Genomic DNA, 20,400 nt, shown 5'->3' with positions numbered 1-20,400 from the left:
AGAGAGATCCGCTGACTGTAGCTGACAGTGTTTTTCTCTACTGTACCATGACATCATAGTCTTATGACTCGGGCAGGGCAGGGGGAGGAGTTCACAGAGTCAACACATAATGGAAAACCTGCCCTGAGGGTAGAAAGAGATGAGTAGGGGACAGAAGGTAGGACTGAGAAATTAAAAGAAAGTGAGCATGTGTTCAGTGTGTCTGACCTGCTCCTGTATCTCCATTATGAGAATTTAAACCCTCACTCCATTGTTTGTACACTTAAGCTTTGTGGCCAAATATTAAGGATGGAGCAAATCAACTAAATAAAAACAATCTCTGTTCAGAGAACAGGTTTAGCTCCCCATCAGATATAATTTCGTCTCTATCAATACACCTGAAAAGGCATATCACATGGCCATTCCCTTACACCCAGCATGAGTAAATAGGAAGCTCATTGTCTATTCTGCAGTTGGTTGCTTAGTTGCAGGAAATGCTACAAACAAGAAAAAGAAACTTACTGAAAGTAAGGGTTGGCAATGCTTATAATTTATTATCCCTGTTGCATTCACCACTTGGTGACCCAATTTGAAAAGTGAACGTGGATTTCTACGCCATTGTGTCTACAAAATCTGTTTCTGCCTATACAGATATAAAATGCAAACTCAAGAGTTTTCAAATTAAAACAAGCCTAGCAGTGTTTAAAAAAGTTTTAGAGGTTTGAAAACTACAAGATATTAGTACTTGGGTTTTCTACTGAATTGAAGCCTGTTGCATTTATAATGAAATTGTTAAAAGCCACAACAATATTTTATGTATCAGGAACCATCTTAAGCATAACCATCATAATTGATTTAAAGAAATATTAGCTTTATAATTGTGAATGATCTGTGGTTTTGGGATGACACTATTTTTGTGTTTAATACAGAGTGCATTGGATAAGTCTAATTCCTCAGGATATATTCTGACCTGATAACGTTTTTGTAGTGTCCTATAGGGTATCTATGACATTATCACAGAAACCAATGATAGGCATTTCTGTATTTACACTGTGTGGACAAAGCTCCAACTCTTTCTGTTTTTTGGTTCTAACTGTTGAAAAGCTGCTAGTCAGGATAAGCAAGTCATTATCACTATCATATTCCAGAACAACAAAGAAACCTGTTGAACAAACACAGAAGTATTTACATTTGTTGATAGCACATACAGTTGGGCTGGTGATTGTTTCCAGCAGCTGTAGACCACAAAGTTGAGTTGGCGTCAGTGCTGTCTCCTCTCCCTTGCTCTTTCTGCTGTGGCAAGGGAGACAGGAATGTAGGAGGAAAGTCCATTGAAAAGTTTTGCTTTGCAAAATCTGTAATGGAAAGAAGAGTCAAGGCAGAGAACAGCACTTAATTCAGGAGGAGGCTGCACGTTCCCTGCCAGCTTAAACGTGTCTGATGGCCAATGTCTCATTTTAACTTCTTATGCTCTCTATTCAGAAAACAAAATAGATGTTGTGGAAATGAAAGGGATCAATGGTCTTAAGCTCTTAACCATGCCTTGCTCAGTGTTCTTCATGTTCTGATTTGTCTCCTTCACAGGATAAAGTGTTGTCAAACAAGACACCCAAATTGGATCGCAGTGATGGGGTCAAAGAGATGAAAGAAAAGGCCCCTAAAAGGAAGCTGCCCTTTACTGCTGGAGCTAATGGAGACCAGAAAGATTCTGACTCAGGTAAGAGATAATGGCATTTTTATATGTCCCATCACCATGTGGGAATTAAAAGAAGAAATGGGAGTTATTGCATCACATCCACTAAAGCTGGCAGGAAGTAGTTAGGTATTCTTTGTAATAGGGGGTTGGGCTTTTAAGTAAAAGAGCTCTCAGCTCCTGCTTCAAGTCATTTGTGTGTCTGTGGCAGACCCAAGGAGTTTGTTCCTGCAATCACAGTCAGAAAGGAGAAGACGACCACACAAAATCATGATCCAATTAAGTGGGGATTTGTGTAACGTACAGGCCTGACCAGGTCTGGCTTTGGTAAGGCTCGGCTTTGTGTTTTCTTTAATTAGGGGGAGAAGGACTACTGCTTGTGCTTGTTTGACTTTGGGCTTTAAGGGTTCAGGATTTAGTTTGTTGATAATGGTCCAACTCAGAGGCTTTGGTAACAGCCTTCATCATCAGCATTGGCTGAGTCGCTACATTGGTTTATGTTCAGCGATTAGACTTGGAAAAAGACTTTCCATTCCAGGCTAGAGTGGAAAACTAAAAGTGTTTGTTGCACCAAATGACTGTTGTGGTTTGGGGTCATGCATTTTCTCGACATGTGGGTTTGTGTGCAATTACGTGTGTAGCTCAAGGGAATTGTGAATAGGTTAAATGTCTGATTGAGAAGCTGTATCTTACATGTAAATTCAGATTTAAATACATTTATCTTGCTCCCTCACTACTTTAATCGTAACTCTTGAATTCCTGTTGTGTTTTGTGCATGTCTTATACTTATATTATATATATTAGACTTATATTTCAATTATTTATTATGTCCTCACGAGTAGTGTGTGCCTGTTGTATATTATTATTATTATTTTATTCTCATTTGCTGGTTTCATGTTATTTACTTGTTGGCTGTCTCAGACTGCTTCTTGTAGCTTCTGGGAGAATGAGAGTAACCCCACCCCCACCTAAAGGAAGGTGTGAACTTCTGTCTCAGAAACAATGGCAGGACAGTCTGTTAGTATGCTAATAGCGTGGTCTGTTATTCGGTAGGGCTGTATGGTTGTTGACTCTAAACTCTCTGCAACATATTCTCAACAGAAGTCTCTACCACAGAAGCCTAGAAGTTTCTAGGCCTCATGCCATTGTTGTTTATTAGGATGGATTGCAACACATAAGCAGAATTATATATAAAAAGTGGTGGCTAGGTTAATGCTTGGTTCTAGAATTTGCTCATCAATGGCATATTTTCCTCAACTGTGTGTTGAATTGTTGTTTTATAACTGTGTTGTATAATCTGACTTTGTTGTGTCGCCTTTCAAGTTCTGACCCTGCTGGGTCAGTGTCTAGCTGCTCTGCAAAATTTCACACCTCTGACACATCACAGCACCCTCCCCCCTTGCGACCTTACCCCACTACATTGCTCTCCTTTCTGCTGTGGCTTTGGCTGTTCAAGATTAACTAGGAACATGTAGCACAGTATCATATACCAAAAATATTTTTCTACAATCTTGTCTTTGCTGACATCAGTGTTTAATATATTATACGCTTATTATTGGAAATAAAGTGCTGAAAAGTTTATATAACCTTTATATAAGACCAAATCTATTTTTTTTCCTTTTATTTTTTTAATCAGTTGATTTTCTGTTCAGTATTTTAGATTTGTGGTTGCTTTGCAATTACCAGGCAAAATGCAGTAGGAAAAATATGGAATAAGTGATTATTTTATATTCAGCCACCACAGGCAGATTTCTCACTGTGTAGCTCTTAAGTCCTGTCCAATCACTTTCCATTATATTCAGTTTTTTTTATTTTGGCCTCCCTAAAATGCTTCAGCTGTGTTGTTTATATTTGTGTTGAAATCCTTTTTTTGGAAATTGTCTTCTGATGAATACAGAAGCAGAGTTGTTCACTAGCCTGAGCTTGGGCCGATTTTAAATCAGTATTGCTTATTTGCTCTGCCAAGTAGGTTTTTCTGTTTGTCTGTTAGTCAGCAGCATTACACAAAAACAACTGGACGGATTACCATGAAACTTGGTAGAAGGATGCGGTGTAGGTCAGGGAAGAACATTTAATGTTGGTGCAGATTCGGATCAGGGGGCATATACAGCACAATTTTCTTCACTTTAACATTGCGAGATAGTACATTTATTTGGGCAGGACATTTTCACCAATTTCCCAGGGAACAATTTATCGATCTTGATGAACTCAGCCATTTTGTGTTACACACAGCCCCTCCGGAGTTCAGTGCGTGTCTTAAAGCAGCTTATGGATGTGTGAAATTTGGTAGAGCTTAATTGAATTTAAGGGACTGTTGGCCTTGGCTAAGGTATGCGCTCTACTGAGTTCCCTTCTAGTTTCTATATCCTGTACAGTAATTCTAATGTTGTTTGTGTGCATTGCTATCATCTCAGCCTCTAATTAGCATGCAGATGGAAGGTACCTGATTTGTGTTTACAAATATTACAAGCACCTACTAGCAAACTAGAGAAGGTATTGACTTAATGCTTTTGGATAGTAAACAGTAGATGATTTGAGATGAGGTTAATCACATCCCTCAGAACTACAGCTCTCATCATTTTGCAGAATCGCCAAGTCTCCCTTGACCTCCTCAAGAGGAGCATTAGACAGCAGCATTCTTCCTTTCTGAGGTCATCCACCCCTTGTCCTCTTCACCACCACTTTCCACAACAGCAGTTAGACTTCAGGGATAGATGCGAGAACAGTCTTGTCAGATAACGACTACGCCCACACTAAAGATGGATAATTCTGAAAGTACTGTTTACTTGTGAAAACAGCCAGCATTTTCAGGTCATTTTTGTGGACATCAATGAAGCGCCAAAGGAAAAGGAACAAAAACATTTCCTCTTGTCCCTCCTTGTCTTTTAGTTTGCAAACAATCAAAATTTGAAATACTGACATTATTAAGTGTTGAGACCATATGGACTGTTTTGTTGTGTTTGAGTCAACCAACCATATAGTTGTCACTTGGCAGTTAGTCAAGTTTTATGCTCCTTAAATGTAAGGATGTGCTGCCATCGGTTCTTGTTGTTGGTCAGACAAGAAATTAGAAAAGGTTACTTTTTTGTGGGTTTTTTTTTTCAAGACCGTTATCTTTTAGTTTGGGAGCAGGGCTTATACTTCTATATTTTTTTCTTGGACAGATTTCCTGTGCTCCAGCTTCAACTCACTCTCATGCTGCTTCTGTGCATGTGTTAAATGTCAGCTCTCGGACTTCTCCACTGCTCTTAAATTTGTTTGTCTGCACATTTTTCTGTGCAACTAGTCTGTTAAAATTCCCTAACAAATACAATGCTAGGTATAGTGTTGACAAATGAAACTTAATAATCGAACAAGACAAACTACTGTACCCGAGCAGATCATTACATTTCGACTATAAACTCTCCCGTCTTCATGTTCGAATTTTGAATAAAAAGTTAAAGCTTAAATATACAGAATGCCAAAACGCATCCGCCAAACACATTTAATCAATTTGCTGTTGTGTGGTCTACGTCAATGTGCTCTTTTTGTGTCTCTGTGCAGCTTACATAAATGTGCTTAAAGTAAGTCACTTTACCCTCCTTTGTGCATTCTTTTGTTATTGCAGCCTTGCTTTTCCCATTGGTTCTTTTTGGCGGTACAGTAGTGACGGTCAGGTTTTGTGAACGTAAGCTGAGCCATGTATATAGGGTTGCGAAAGGAGACTGCACACCCTCCCCCTGACAGATTATAATATACAGAGATGTGTCTTTCTGTCTGCCAGACTCACTCTGAATACAACCAGAAGACAGAAGCTATACACTCACTGCCTAAATGATTCAAGCAATATTCAACACATGTGCCAGCTGGACAGAGAGGACAGATGGAGCCTTCTGCACCACTATGTTCATTACATATATTTGTGAGTCTCTCTTGCTCAATACAAAGCATTGACAAAACATCCTGTTGGCCACTTCCTGCCTCTTCTCTCTTAACTTCCTGTTTATGCAACTTTTATGAGTCCCTAAACAGAACAGGTTTTTTTTCAGTCCAACATGCCTTGGTCAGAGATACCTGGTAGGACTGGTTAGAGGAGTTCTTCTTGTTGTTGAGTTTGTTTGCTAACTGAACCAGACAGTTTGTTTTGGGATTGGCTAACACAGAAGGATTGTCTGCCTGCCATATCAAAATCTAACTCTATTATAGCATGACATCTATGGTTTATGTGGTCCCCTCCCACAGTTGAGGTTGGCAGTCTATTCATGGGCTGACTCTCCCTAGCTAGCTTGCGTTCCTTTTCATATTCTCCTTTTTGCTTATCTTGTTAGTCAAGTTTCATGCAGTGAGGAGAGTAAGGTTTCAACCCTGTCTGTTAGCTGAGCAATATCATTTTACTGAGACACACAAAGGCCCCAACAGTGTTCCCTAAATGGACAACCAACTGCCACACTATGGGAGACACAACCTTGTGCAATTGTTCGTTTGTGTAATTCAGTAATCCACATGTGATGTGATATTTTTGGTTCACGTGATGATGAATAATAGACAGTGTTGTGTTTAATTTCTCCAAATTTGATCTAAATCATCTTTCTTTTAATTTTCAGGATCACATACTTCATGACAGCAAAATCATATCTAACCCTATACTTTATATTTTAGCTAGCTATGGCTAATTCTAAACTACTGGAAATCACTTCATTGCTCTAAAGCAGTACTTGCCAGTGGCAGTATAGCACTACTGCTGTGTTAAAGCAGCAAACAATAAGTGATTACTGAGAATAGAGAATTGCAGTTTGATGTTGGTGAAACTAATATACTTTAAAGATGTGGTATCGGTTGGTTATATAGATTTGCATAGTCGTTAATGCAGAACATGGGGTTTTCTGCAGTATCAGATGCATTTCTGATGCTGGTATTGGTTCCAGAACATCTCTAAAACAAACTGGTCTTTCTGCATTTTGTGCCAACTGGAGTCTGATCCATGTGACAATGACTCTTGTATTAGTAACTTTGGCCTTGTTGGTTTTTTTTCGTCGCAGTCCTCTGTGTGTGTAATAGCTGCCTTCCTGGTTCCCCATCTTGTAAACATAGTATGGAAAGGCAAGCATAGCACTTTTTTCTCTTCTGCTGCCCAAAAAACATGTTTGGACTGCTTCTGTGGTTCCTGCTGTTAAAGTCTTAGCAGGAGGAATGTGTCTAAATGGCAAATGCTTTGGAGAACGTGAGAGTGTATCAAAGAGGGGTGGGAGCACATTAGCTGTAAGTGCTCACAGATGTTAGTGAAAGTTCATCAGCTCTGTACTTGTGACTGGAAAAATATTTTCCTGGAAATCTTTAAGCCACCGGAAGCATGAACCGCCATGCTTCCTTCTGGCCTTATTTACTTGTGTTTTTGTGGCCTTGAGCAATGAGACCATACTTGGAATGAAAAAATGTGCCACACAAATAATGCTCAGACCGTTCCATTGTTCTGCTGTCTTCTCTTTACGTGCACATGTGAATTTGCTGGTTATTTCGCTGCTTTAGGAGTCTGTATCGTTGACAGTGTTTTTTTGTAGTGAGCTGTGGGAGTTGTTTCCCCTCACTGATGAAGTGTTGCAGTCCTGTGTAGCTTTACCCTCCATAAGGGTCATCAAATGGTATGTTGCCACTGAAAATAATTGCTGGGTGTGTCTTTGTGGAGCAGCTGCTTTTGTCCAGTAGCACCGTGTCTCCAGTAAGCCTGGCATGCAGGCAGGCATGTGGTGACCTTGGCAAGGCCATGTTGAATTGAAATGTACACCAGATATTTCATAATAACTGTGGGTCTGCCAAGTCACACCCTCTTTCCTTTCCTCTCGATTTGGGCTGATTGGCTTGGAGACAGGCAGACATAAACACACCGCCTGTTGGCCCCTCCCTTCCTCAGGGGCAGCTGGGTAATAACAAAAATTTGCCCCCTCCTACCACCCAACATCTCACATACTGGACTACATATGTGTAGTAAGTAGTATGTGAGCGAGTATGTTTTTTCTTGGGCTGTGGAAATATGAAGTGTGAGTTGCATTGGAAAGACTAGATGTAAATTCAATACTTAAACTTTTTTTACTTAGGTCTGACATAACAAGTAATTTAAAGACACCAAATAAACATTTTATAAATAGTCTGACTGTAGTGATATATTTAATGTGCTTTTGAAAGTTTGTCAGATATATACTGTATAACTCTCATATGAAATGAATGCAGTTTAGTTTACATGACTAGTGTTATTATTGTTTGTAGTCACAACAAGAGATGATCATCCATCTACTAGCTCTACCTCTTTTCCTTTTGTGGGTCACAATGTGCTAAAGCCAATCCCAGCCGGCATTTGGCGAGAGGTGGAGTAAACCCTGGACAGGTCGGCAGTCTGTCACAGGGCTGATGTACAGAGACAAACAACCATGCACACTCACATTCACACCTACGGACAATTTACCCAATTCATGTTTTTTGTGGGTATAACACTCATAACACCATAACACAACCATTACTCTCCCCTGTCATAAGTTTCAGTAAATTACATTTGTGATTGAACATGTAGTGTTTATACAACTCAATAAACTTAACTTTGCTCCTTTCTTTTCTTTTATCGTTACAGAGAAACCAGGTCCAGAGCGGAAGCGAATTAAAAAGGAGCCTACCAACACACGGAAGGCGGGCTTGCCGTTTGGGATGGGGATGCCAGGGATCCGGGCCGGGTACCCCCTTTCTGAGCGGCAGCAGGTGGCCTTGCTCATGCAAATGACAGCTGAGGAGTCCGTCAACAGCCCAGGTGCGTGCTTATCATGGAGGCCACGTCCTCTGTGGACGGGTGGCAGAAGAGGACAGGGAGGGAGCTTTATGTTGAGTGTGTATGTGTGTGTGAGCTCTTGTACAGCTATCTGTGCGTGCGTGTGCTGTAGATGAATGGTCTTGAAAAGAGATGTGGATGGGGCTGATTGTTTTTGTTTTGGTTTTTTTACTCTGCATCTTGAATCTAGTTACACAAACTAATCCACATTAATTCTCATTACAGCTACAATGTAGAGCCATGCTGTCAGTGAAAGTGGTTGTTTTTGTAGCAGCTGTAATAGTCACATATTGGTTCATCAACAGCAGTGAAACTCTTTTCTAGAATACAGCATGGGGCCATCAAGGAAATGAAACTAAACTACCCTGGTTGGTATTGCGTTAGACTGGAACTAATGGCGCAATTTCACAATCTGAGCCAAATCACAGCCAGACATCCAGACACAAAGCTCCTGCGAGGATTTAGTTTTTGTTATAAATCATATCTGCTGATAGATGGTAGATCTGCCTCAGTTAATTACATTTACAACCTACTTATCCTCTCAAATGGTACATTTATTTTTTTGTTGAGTAAGTAATTTGTCGATGAATGTATTGGACTCTTAAAAGTATTATTGTTATACTTTTTCTCTCAGTGTTGACATTTGAGATGAGATTGAGTTGGTGAGGACCAATGCGTCGCCACTTTTATTTATATGTTAATTCCTCTGTTGCATGCCTGTCGGCATGGACAATGATTAAGTGGGTCTGTCTCAAATATTATTTGGGACAATAGTGATATAAACTCAATAATGTAAATGTGATTAAGTCTTGGGTTTAATCTTGTAAATGTGATGAAATGAGTGAAGTAGGTCCAGCCACTCTGCTGCTGACTGGTAGGGAAAGACTGCCCCCCTCTGGCTGAAAGCAGTTCCGATATATTGATATTCATAGAAATCATAATAGTATCAATAAAATCGTTGTCTTAATATATGTGACCTACAAAACTCTTTTAGTGTTAAAGTACTATTTCAATCTCCGTTCAACAGACACAACACCAAAGCATCAGTCGCAGTCCAGTATGGGTCAGAAGGGAACTCCAAACTCTGCATCTAAAACCAAAGACAAAGTGAATAAACGTAATGAGAGAGGAGAGACGCGGCTGCACAGAGCAGCAATCCGTGGAGAGGTACGCCGCATCAAGGAGCTCATTAGCGAGGGAGCTGATGTGAATGTAAAAGACTTTGCAGGTGAGAAGCTCTTGTAGAGACTGTCCTTTACTTTTTGCGTGAAGCAATATATGTTACTTCATATACTGCATACAGCCCTCTTACTGAAATTCTTCATTGTTTAGGCTGGACTGCATTGCATGAAGCGTGCAATAGGGGGTACTATGATGTGGCCAAGCAGCTGCTGGCAGCCGGAGCAGAGGTCAACACCAAGGGTCTGGATGATGATACCCCTTTACACGATGCATCCAACAATGGGCATTTCAAGGTAGCAAAAATAAACACTCAGTCAAATCGGATCATGTCTGAATTCTGTCAATACTATTATCGCACTAGTAAAGCTTTAAAGAACATTTTAAAATTTCCAAAGACTCTCATTATGAAGTGTATTAATACAGTCAAATAGTAACTAAGGTTATTGTTGCATTAACTTTAATGTCCTGAGACACTATATGTAATATAAATATTCTTAAATTAAAGAATATATTATTTTAATATTTCATTTTATTTATTTCAGGTTGTTAAGCTTCTCTTACGGTATGGAGGGGACCCACGTCAAAGCAACAGGCGAGGTGAAACACCACTGAAGGTTGCCAACTCTCCAACTATGCTGAATCTATTGCTGGGGAAAGGCACTTACACTTCAAGTGAAGAAAGTTCATCAGGTAACGAATAACAAAAGTTTTGTGTCACCTATTTACATGACTGTTACAAGTGATTCACAAGTTATTCATGTAGATGAGCTGTTAAATTGTGTTTTGATTGTGCCTCTCTTTACTTTCCACAGAATCATCAGAGGAGGAAGATGCCCCCTCATTTGCCCCGTCCAGCTCTGTGGATGGCAATAACACAGACTCAGAGTTTGAGAAGGGCCTCAAGTTGAAAGGGAAAACTATGGACCCTCCTAAATCTGCAGTCACACCAGTCAAAGATGAATATGAATTCGATGAGGATGATGAGGAGGAACGTGTACCTCCAGTGGACGATAAACACCTCTTGAAAAAAGACTTTCGTAAGGATCCTATTACCAAGCCCAACAGCTTCATCTCCATACCCAAGATGGAGGTCAAAACCTATTCCAAAAGCAACTCGCTCACACCAAAGAAAACTGTCAGGCGGATCATCTCTGACAGTAACAGTTCAGATGAGGACGACAGGACGTTGTGTTTCACGCCAGCGCCTACGCCGCGGCAACAAGCCCAGCAAACAAATACCAAGGCTAGAGACTCTGGCTGCATGAGCTCTAAACAACAGAAAGACAAGAATAAAGTCAAAAAGAAGCGGAAGAAGGAGAGTAAAAATAATGTCAGTAAAGAAGTCAGGTTTGGCAAAGTCAATGACAAATTCTGTACATCAGATTCTGACTGTGGAGACATGGAGAGTGAGGATGACAAGGGCTCAAATAGTATAAAGGACTCCTCTGCAGTGAGCCTGAAAGAATCCCCTGGCTTTAACGCATCCTCCTCCTCCTCTTCCCATGGTAACTTGAACTCACAGAAACAAGCACCGTCATTAGCAGAACAGCATCCAAAGCAGTGGAGGACAGATGGATGGAAGACCGTGTCCTCTCCCACATGGTCAGACGTCAGTTCTCTCTCTGATTCAGTCAGAACAAGACTGTCCAGTGAGTCTGACTACTCCTCCGCTGATTCCAGTGTAGAGTCAATAAAACAAGTCAAGAGGAAAGCACAGGAAAGCAAAAAGAAGAATAACAATGTGCACAGTAACGCAGTGGACAAGAAAAATTCTGAGCTCTACAAAACCTCCAATGCAGAAAGTGCGGTCTCGAAAACTGACGTAGATGGCAAAGTGCTGAAAAAGCATAAAGTGAAGCACAAGCACAAAAATAAGGAAAAGGACAAAGCTCCTAGTCTAGTGCTTAATCAAGACATGAATGAGAAATTTGTCAAGAGCTATTCTTTCGATTTTGATGATTCAAGGCAGAAGTCCCTAATTGTTGAGTCAGAGTCACCAGCTGAGAGCAAAGTCAAGTTAACCAAACACGAAAAAGATCATTCGAAAAAGGAGGACAGGCTTTTGAAAGGTAAGTCTGAGGACAAGGATTGGTCGTCTGGGAAAGACCTGCACAGAACGACAAAGGAAGAGAAAAATAAGAAAACTAAGGACTCCACCAAGGACAAGACAAGTAAGGAGGAGAGGGAGAAGCCTGTAAAATCTGACAAGGAGAGAAACATCAAAGAGAAGGAGAAGCCCAAGGAGGATAAACAAAAAGCTCACAAAGAGGAGAAGAAGAAAAAGTCCAAGGAGAAGTCCTCCTCAAAGGCAGACCGGAAAAGTGAGCAGAAAGAGGAAAAGCATCTAAAGGTGGACAAGGAGAAAAACACCAAGGAGGAAAAAGAGAAATGTAAAAAAGACAAAGCACAGAAGGAAGAGTCTGAGTATGAAGACTATGACGTCAACAACCGATTCCTCAACCTTGAGGACACAAAGCTCAGTGCCTCCGATGACCATCATGACAGATGGGGCTCCGAGATGTCCTCTGACTCCTCCCTCTATGAAGATGACAGTTGGGATGCTCCCATTAAAGAGTACAAGGAATACAAAGCGAACAACGCTGTAAAACTCATTGTTGAGACTGTTAAGGAAGAGACGAGGAGGAAAGAAAACAAAGTCAAGGACAAGAAATCGGATCACAGTGAGAAAAGGTCAGAGAAAGAAGCCACATCTAGAAAGAAAGACTCATCAGAAAAGACTAACGAAAAGAAAAAAGACTGGTCTGAAAAACAAAAATTAAACTTGAGTCACTCAGTTGAAAGAGAAAAGAAGCGTAAGGAGTCCACAGAAATGGTCAAAGACAAAAAAGACAAGGATTCTTTAGACAACACTCGAGACCGTAAAGATTCATATGAGTCCATAAAGGAAAGAAAGGACATGAAAATCAAACAGGAATCTATAAGAGACGATTATGGCAATGATACTTTCTTTAAAGACAGTGATGCTGCAAAATCATGTGATATCAGAGAAAGAAACTATTCTGGAAAGGAGAAAGAAAAGAAGGGTGATGCAACAGAGAAGAGAGAAAAGACAAAAGCAGACAAGCACAAAGACAAAACAAAGGACAGAGGCACTGATCAGGAGAAAAGTGAGAAAAGCTCGACAGAAAAACCTGCAAAGGAAAAGGATACAGACCGGGGCACCAAAGACAAGAAGGAGGGAGCCAAAGACAAACACAAAGAGTCTCATGGCAAAGAAAAAGATCGAAAGATGTCTTCAGAACAGATCAAGGAGAAGAAAGAAAAGGCCTCTCAAGACAAACACACTGAAAGGGAGAAAGATTTCTTGGAGATAAAGAAAGAGGAAAGAAAACCAGAGAAAATCCGAGAGAAAACGTGGTACAAGATTGCCGACGTATTCACTGATGAGAGTGACGATGAGGAGGACAGCTACAATGGTGGTGTGCTTGTGTCTGACTCCATCAGGAAAGACTCAACCCCTGATCAGGACGAGCTGGATCATTTTCCTTTAGAAAAAATTAGAAAATCTTCTGTGGAAGCTAAACATAACACTGAAAAGGCAAAAGACAAAGACCACAAAGAAAAGAAGAAAGAAAAAGCTACATTTGACACAGGTAAAGAGAGGAAAGGCTCCCTTGAGAAACACAACAAGGACAAGAAGGACTGTGTGGATGCAAAACACAAGGAGAGAAAAGACCGAATGTCAGTAGACTCAAACCAAGAGAAGAAAAATAAGCAGAAGCTCCTGGACAAAAGGGACACGAGTGAGGAAAAGACAAAGAGCAAATATAAAGACAAGCTGGACCACTCAAAGGAAAGGAAGCCATCAAAAGCCAGTGGTGAGAATGAAAAGTCCCTTTTGGAAAAATTGGAGGAGGAAGCGATGAATGACTATAAGGACGACTCCAATGATAAGAATAGTGAAATCTCCTCAGATAGTTTCACTGACAGAGGTCACGAGCCAGTCCTCACTAGTTATTATGACTCCATCAGTCTGACTGACATGTCTGAGGACAGGCGAGACTCCCTGTCCATATCTACACCCCAGGACAAGTTCAGAGAGAAAGAAAGAAATCGACATTCCTCTTCATCCTCATCCAAGAAAAGCCACGACAAAGAGAAAGAAAAGGTCAAGAAAGAAAAAGGTGACAAACGTGACAAGACAGAGGAGGTCAGAGAGTCCTACAGCCGCAGAGAGAGCCTACCTTTTGAGAAAGAGCCCATGCCCCTAGAAGCAGACCCTTATACTTTCCCTTACGGAGGTAAAGGAGATGGAGACGATGACTTTGAGAAAACATTGGAGTTTGAAAAAGAGATGTCCAAAAAAGACAAAGCATCGGGTGTCATCAGTGACAGAATGAAGGACAAAAAGAAAAAGGAGAAACATAAGGAAAAAGTTAAGGAGGAGAAAAATAAGTACATCGATGGCTTTGGGTCATTCAAACACTCCAAAGAAGATGTAAAGTCAGGCCTGAAAGACAGCCCACAGGTCACCGTTCTCAAAGACAGGTCAAAAGAAGACAGTCCTAAATTTGATATGAAAAAAGACAGAAATCGGGATGTACTGGACAAAGACAACAGGATGGACCACAGCAAATCTAAGGCTAAGGATGAAAATGAAAAGATCACTCAGTCCAAAGACACAGTGAGGAAAGATAATCGTCCACGTGAAAAACTGTTGGTGGACGGTGATTATCAAATGACGAGTTTTGGTCAGATGTTGAGTCTAAAAGACCAGGAGATTGAAGAGCGCCACAAGAGACACAAAGAGAGGATGAAGCAAATGGAAAAGCTGAGACCCAAGTCAGGGGACCCTAAACTGAAGGACAAAACCAAGTCCACAGAGGAAGTAAGAAAGAACCGCAGTGAACTTTCATCGAAGAAATCCAACAGCCTGGAATCTGGTCTTAAAGAAAAGAAGCTGAAGGATGTAGGTATCCCAGCACAAATGATGTCTCCGGGCAGGAAGTTCCAGCCTTCGGACAGTCAAAACTCAAAGGACTGGCTGGGTGGACCCCAAATGAAGGAGCACCTCCCTGCGTCTCCCAGGCCGGATCAAAACAGGCCGACTGGTGTCCCCACACCGACATCTGTCATCTCGTGCCCCAGTTTTGAGGAAGTGATGCAGACTCCACGTACCCCATCATGCAGTGCAGAGGATTACCCTGACATCATGTTGGATGGGTTGGATTGTCAGAACTCAACAGCTATGACCATGTCAATGAATGCCTGCTCTCCATCCTTCTTTGAAAGGTATTTACACACACAGACAATAAGGCGGGGTTACTGTTGTGATCATTACAATGTTTTGTTTTCCTGAATGTGGCATATTTTCCTAATAACCTCTCTTTTCTCTTGTCCACCCAGCAGGTATTCTAACTCCCAGAGTTTCCAGGAAGGCACCTGCCCTACCCCTGCGAAGAACCTTCAGCTTTCACTTGTAAGCCGCTCTGCATCCTCAGATGTCCGCAGGCCTCTGGAAGATGAGTTCAAGGCCGAGGCTGACAAGTTCCTTCGACAGGAGACTGATCCAGAGGCCGACTTTGATCCACCCTCTGCCCAAACTCCAGAGGACAAATCAGCAGATAGGCTTGAGTGTCTGTCTTCTCCTTATTTCTCCCCAATGGGACTGTTGTCCCCTCGGCGGGAGCCAGCACATCCTACGCCAGATGTGGCAGCACCAGCTCTGACTGGTTCTGAGGGTAGTGAACACCTTCATGAAAGTGTATACAGCTTCTTGCCGAAACCCTCTACACCAGTTCACAGGCCAGACCCCCAGGAGCCCTGCTTCGACATCGCTGCACCACCAACACCAGCTCCTGCTGCTTTGCCACCCCTGGACATCGATGACATCTCTGAGCCTCACCACAGTGAACCTAACCTTGTCCTCTCCGATCTTCCTTCTGTCACAGAAGAACAGGAGCAGGAAGAGGAGGAAGATGAGGAGGAGGAAGATGAGGAGGAAGGCGATATGGACGAGAGAGCTGATGCAGACCACTGTTCAGTGGTGGAGCCTGAGCAAACAAGGGAGCCATGTTCCTTCTCCCCACAGGTTGAGGACCCTTTGAGGAAGAGCTGGCCTGCAGAGTCTCCAGACCGACAGGATCCAGAAGTCCACAAGCTTTCCCCTACACACTCTGCCCCTAACCAGGGAGAGAACTGTTTTGATCACAGCATGGGCTGGAACCCCGACATGGACCTCAAATCTCCCCACAGGACATACGGGGAAATAGAGGCTGCTGTCTCCAAAATAACCAGTCCTTACTCTCATTCAGAAAATGATATACTCCACTTGTCTGGACACCCCTCTGTCACTCCCCCCTATGCCAACTGGAACAGGTGGCACAAAGAAGAACCAGAGGACTTTGATGAGCAGAAAGAGGCTGTGGCTGACATCCCCTCCCCAGAGAGACGTGACTCAGTAATCGATGTGGAACCCAACTATCTAAACACTTCATCCTCCTCCAACAGGCTGGAGTCTTTCTTCCAAGACTGCAACAAACCAAGTATGGAGGATAATCACCAGATGGATGAAGAGTCAACATGTGATGAACCAGACAGCAGACAGAGTACTCACACTTTCAGTGCTACAAGTGAAGACATCATGGGTCCAACAGTGGGCCCGGAGCCTGTGGTGCCCTGGGCAGACCCATTCTCAGCTGAGACAGATGAGCTAGATGACCTAGGACCATTCTCCTTGCCTGAGCTACCACTACCTGACAAGTCAGAAGAAGCTGAACCTCGAGACCCTGAACCAACTGACCTCAACAAAACTGTGCCCATCCACATCCAACACAGTATCACAGAGAGAGATGACCCAGACATAATAGAGGTGGACCTTCCAAGCCCGGCTAAGACCACATGCCCTGCTGGAGACCTTAGTTTGGGAGAACCTACCGGTCAAGATTTGGTCGTTCCATCACCACATGCCAACTTCCAGCAGGACTTAGACCTTGAGCCTCAAAGTGTGCCAGTCAACAACTCTTTGTCTCTCATTCAACAACAGGAAAGAACAGGACCTTATGCAGAACCTGATGAGCAGGAGACTAATCTGTTGTATTCATCTGCAAATCCAGATGCCAGTCAGCAACATCACCTACAGATCCACTCCCTCACTGAGTCGCTGCAGTTACCCCTGGATTCAGTGTCTGCTGTCAAGTCAGAGGTGAGACTAGAGGAGATGTCTGAGCCTGTAACAGAATCTGTGACATGCAGTCCTCTTCCTCAGCTGCCAGTGGCAGTCAGCCTCTCCAGCACACTGGAACTACCAGACACTCAGGAGACCACATCCAAGCTAACACCTGTAACTGTGACCACTGTGTCCACAATTATAGACATCCCCAAGAAAGTTGATGAAATCCCACAAAGGATTACCCGCAATCGCGCCAAGAACAATCCCTCTGCTGCTGCTGTCCCTTCTACCTCCAGCATAATAACCTCATCTGCTACTGCCGCCCCTGTAACAACCAGTCCAACAGCGAGCATTAATGTGATCCCCACTCGAACCCCAACACCCACCTCAGGCTCCTCCATCTCAGTTCTGAAGAAAGACAAGGAATCTGTGCTTCATGTCTCCCCTACTGCACCTAATTCAACCCCTGCAGTTTCTATACCTACTTCTGTGACAACTCCTGCCTCAGTGGTTCTCAGTAAGACGACAAAAGGACGCCCTCTCCAGGTGGACGAAGAGGAGTCTCAGACCCAGCACCCGCGGAAGAGGAAATTTCCACGTTCTGCTGGGCAGCAGGTCCAGGTCCAGCTGGTAAACACGGCCATGCAGCAGACCAGGGAAATGATTCAGCAGACTCTGGCTGTTGTAGTAAATGCCATCAAACTTGACGATATCGAGCCCTACCACAGCGATCGTTCCAACCCGTACTTTGAGTACCTGCAGATCAGGAAGAAGATTGAGGAAAAGAGGAAGATTCTGTGTTACATCACCCCACAGGCCCCACAGTGTTATGCTGAATATGTGACCTACACCGGCTCCTACCTGCTGGATGGCAAGCCGCTCAGCAAGCTTCACATCCCTGTGGTAAATTATGCTTTCTTAACTTTTTCCCAGATTAAAATCAAAGTAGTGAGGGGTTTGGAATAAATGTCTGATTTTGGTAAAATTCCAAATTTCTGTATCCTGTAAAGACATTTATTTATTTATTTATTTATTTGTATTTGTTCATCAGATTGCACCACCTCCATCACTGTCAGAACCTCTGAAGGAGCTCTTCAGACAACAAGAGGCAGTAAGAGGGAAGCTCAGGTTGCAGCACAGCATAGAACGGGTAAGAAATATACTGTCATGGTACATTTTATTATCTGGGATTATTCTCTCACCTTAATTTGCTGTTGGTCGGTTTATATAAATTTTCTTTGTTGTTTTACTGTTCACAGGAGAAGCTGATTGTGTCATGTGAGCAGGAGGTTTTAAGGGTCCATTGCAGAGCAGCCAGGACAATAGCCAATCAGGCTGTGCCATTCAGCGCCTGCACCATGCTGTTGGACTCTGAAGTGTACAACATGCCATCAGAGAGCCAGGTACAAATCGGTTGCAACACATGATTCATCACATATCATTTTATCAGGGGTGGCAATGTTTTTATTTCATTCATTACTTAGTCTATGTTATAACTCGGTCTGTGTTCTCAGGGTGATGAAAACAAATCTGTGAGAGATCGCTTCAACGCTCGCCAGTTCATTTCCTGGATTCAGGATGTAGATGATAAATACGACCGCATGAAGGTAAATATCTACACTCTGCAGTGATTTAATATGTGCTGTGATGTCTTCAGTTACAGACATTGCTGGAACATCCTGTGTATGTACCAAGCATGTTTATTCTTTGCTTCTCCTCCCCCAGACGTGTTTGTTGATGCGGCAACAGCATGAGGCAGCAGCACTCAATGCAGTGCAAAGGATGGAGTGGCAGTTGAAGGTTCAAGAGTTGGACCCAGCAGGACACAAGTCCCTCTGTGTCAACGAAGTGCCGTCCTTCTACGTGCCAATGGTCGATGTCAATGACGACTTTGTCCTGCTGCCTGCATGACACACCTGTGCTCACAGATAGAGCTCAAACTTTGTCTGAATCACTCCTTCTCAAAGAGACTTCGTTGAACAGAACGAATGGAAAGGGCTAGCAAGTTTGACAGAGGACTTTAGACAAGAAAAAATTATATTCTATAGAAAAAGTAAAGAGGAAAAACTTGCTCTTGATTCCCTTCCACGAAGAAGGAAACATGTTTTTACTGGGGAAAAAGAAAATACACAACTTGCACTTTCATCCTCAAACGTTTTTACGCTTTCATTTGGTCAGAGTGCGAGAAGCAGAAACAGTTTTTGCTTAAGGCCCTGACATCAGGACACAGCTCCTCAGTGCTCAGTTATGGTGAGACCGGGGACAGAGATATTTTTTCTGCATTTATTTTTAGTCCCTGCTTCAGTAGACCCACCACCACCACCAGGTGGGAGGTATCTGCAAAGAGTTATCTTAGCAGTGTGGTGCCTGTCGTGAAGGAGGACTAAGGTGAAGCCTCCCCTGTTGATCCAGGGCTCCTGGTGGGCAAGGAGAACCAGACCGAGTCAGCGCTGGTCTATCAACAGGGTTGGGGTGCATTATGTGGATCTTCAATGTGTATCTACCCCAAGACAGCTGGGACAGACGGACCTGGGAGCCAGAACCATACGCTGATGGTTTGGGTTTATAATATAGTACACCCAGAGGACGCCGTTTCGGGTCACTGCACCAGCCCTGGCTGAACGGCAGCGCAACAGAGCCTGCAGCAGGTCAGAATATAGCAGAGGGTTAGCGATATGTGTACACGTCAGGGCCCAGTGTCTGAGGGGAAGAGACTGACCCTTCAGCCGCTCAGCCTGGCTTAACAGAAGAGGACAGGCATGGATCGCTGAGGACAGACCGGAGTGTTCCTCGGCCACCTTGTTTGCTCCGACACAAACACATCAGACCGCCGTGGACTGCAGAAACACCACATGACAACCAGAAGACACAAACATAACGAATGTTGAGACTCAAAGAGACTATTGAGAAATAGTGGTTTAGCAGGAGAGAAATATTGTTTTTGTCTATTTCTTTACTTGGGCATTTCATTGTTTCTGAGGAAGTGACTTGAAACACTACAGAGCCAATATTAGTTTAATGGAAAAAAAACAAAAGAAAACTGAAAAAAAGTTGTATTCCGTAAATTATGTACAGTTTTTATATTCGTTAACCAATGTATTCTTGCTGCCTTCTAGATAATTTATTTTGCCACACATTACTGCACAGTTGTAAATAACCTATGTACTGTAATATCACTCAGTTAAGTGTAAAGAAAAAACATAAAAGAAATAAAAATGATCTTTTTATGTACAGTTCACTTTTGGGCAGCACTTTCCCCCCCCCCCTTCATATCCATGGGCCAAAATGTGTACACGATTCTGTCAGTATTTGAAAGACTCCAGTGCACAGTCATAAAATCCCATCTCTAGATTCAGTCCAGGCTTGGATTAGATGTCTCACCTGGACTCGGATCACCACAAAACACAAATAGGTGACAGAAAACATTTAACCAGCCTACCACAGGCCAACCACCATATAGTCCCTCGGATGTAGCAGAATAACTGTTGAGGATTTATTTAAAGAATAGACAGAGGAATATTATTCATTGCTTTACTACACAATTATATCTGAAAATTTTCAAACCAAGAAAATGCCTTTTTCAGTGAAAAAAATGTACTCATTGTTGGGCAAAGTCACATAGAT

General features: G+C 42.5%; 1 protein-coding gene across 2 annotated transcripts in view; it reads left to right on the top strand.

The window, feature by feature from the left end:
- Positions 1–20,014, top strand: part of ankrd11 (ankyrin repeat domain 11) — an 85,535-nt gene extending 65,521 nt beyond the window's left edge. Inside the window, exons 4-14 of one of the 2 annotated variants that reach the window (XM_020079890.2) lie at positions 1,564–1,696; positions 8,271–8,444; positions 9,490–9,690; positions 9,795–9,937; positions 10,187–10,334; positions 10,457–14,897; positions 15,015–17,679; positions 17,828–17,926; positions 18,036–18,179; positions 18,291–18,383; positions 18,502–20,014. In XM_020079890.2, coding sequence (XP_019935449.2) covers positions 1,564–1,696; positions 8,271–8,444; positions 9,490–9,690; positions 9,795–9,937; positions 10,187–10,334; positions 10,457–14,897; positions 15,015–17,679; positions 17,828–17,926; positions 18,036–18,179; positions 18,291–18,383; positions 18,502–18,687 — 8,427 coding nt within the window. In that variant the 3' untranslated portion in view covers positions 18,688–20,014. Of the gene's footprint in view, positions 1–1,563; positions 1,697–8,270; positions 8,445–9,489; positions 9,691–9,794; positions 9,938–10,186; positions 10,335–10,456; positions 14,898–15,011; positions 17,680–17,827; positions 17,927–18,035; positions 18,180–18,290; positions 18,384–18,501 lie in introns of both variants that reach the window. The other variant, XM_020079889.2, reaches the window with a different exon arrangement.
- The last annotated feature ends 386 nt before the right edge of the window (positions 20,015–20,400 follow it).

This window comes from Paralichthys olivaceus, chromosome 1 (genome assembly GCF_024713975.1).
Source record: "Paralichthys olivaceus isolate ysfri-2021 chromosome 1, ASM2471397v2, whole genome shotgun sequence".
Classification (NCBI taxonomy): domain Eukaryota; kingdom Metazoa; phylum Chordata; class Actinopteri; order Pleuronectiformes; family Paralichthyidae; genus Paralichthys; species Paralichthys olivaceus.
The sequence above is the reverse complement of the archived record's forward strand: the minus strand, read 5'-3'. Positions and strand labels throughout refer to the sequence as shown.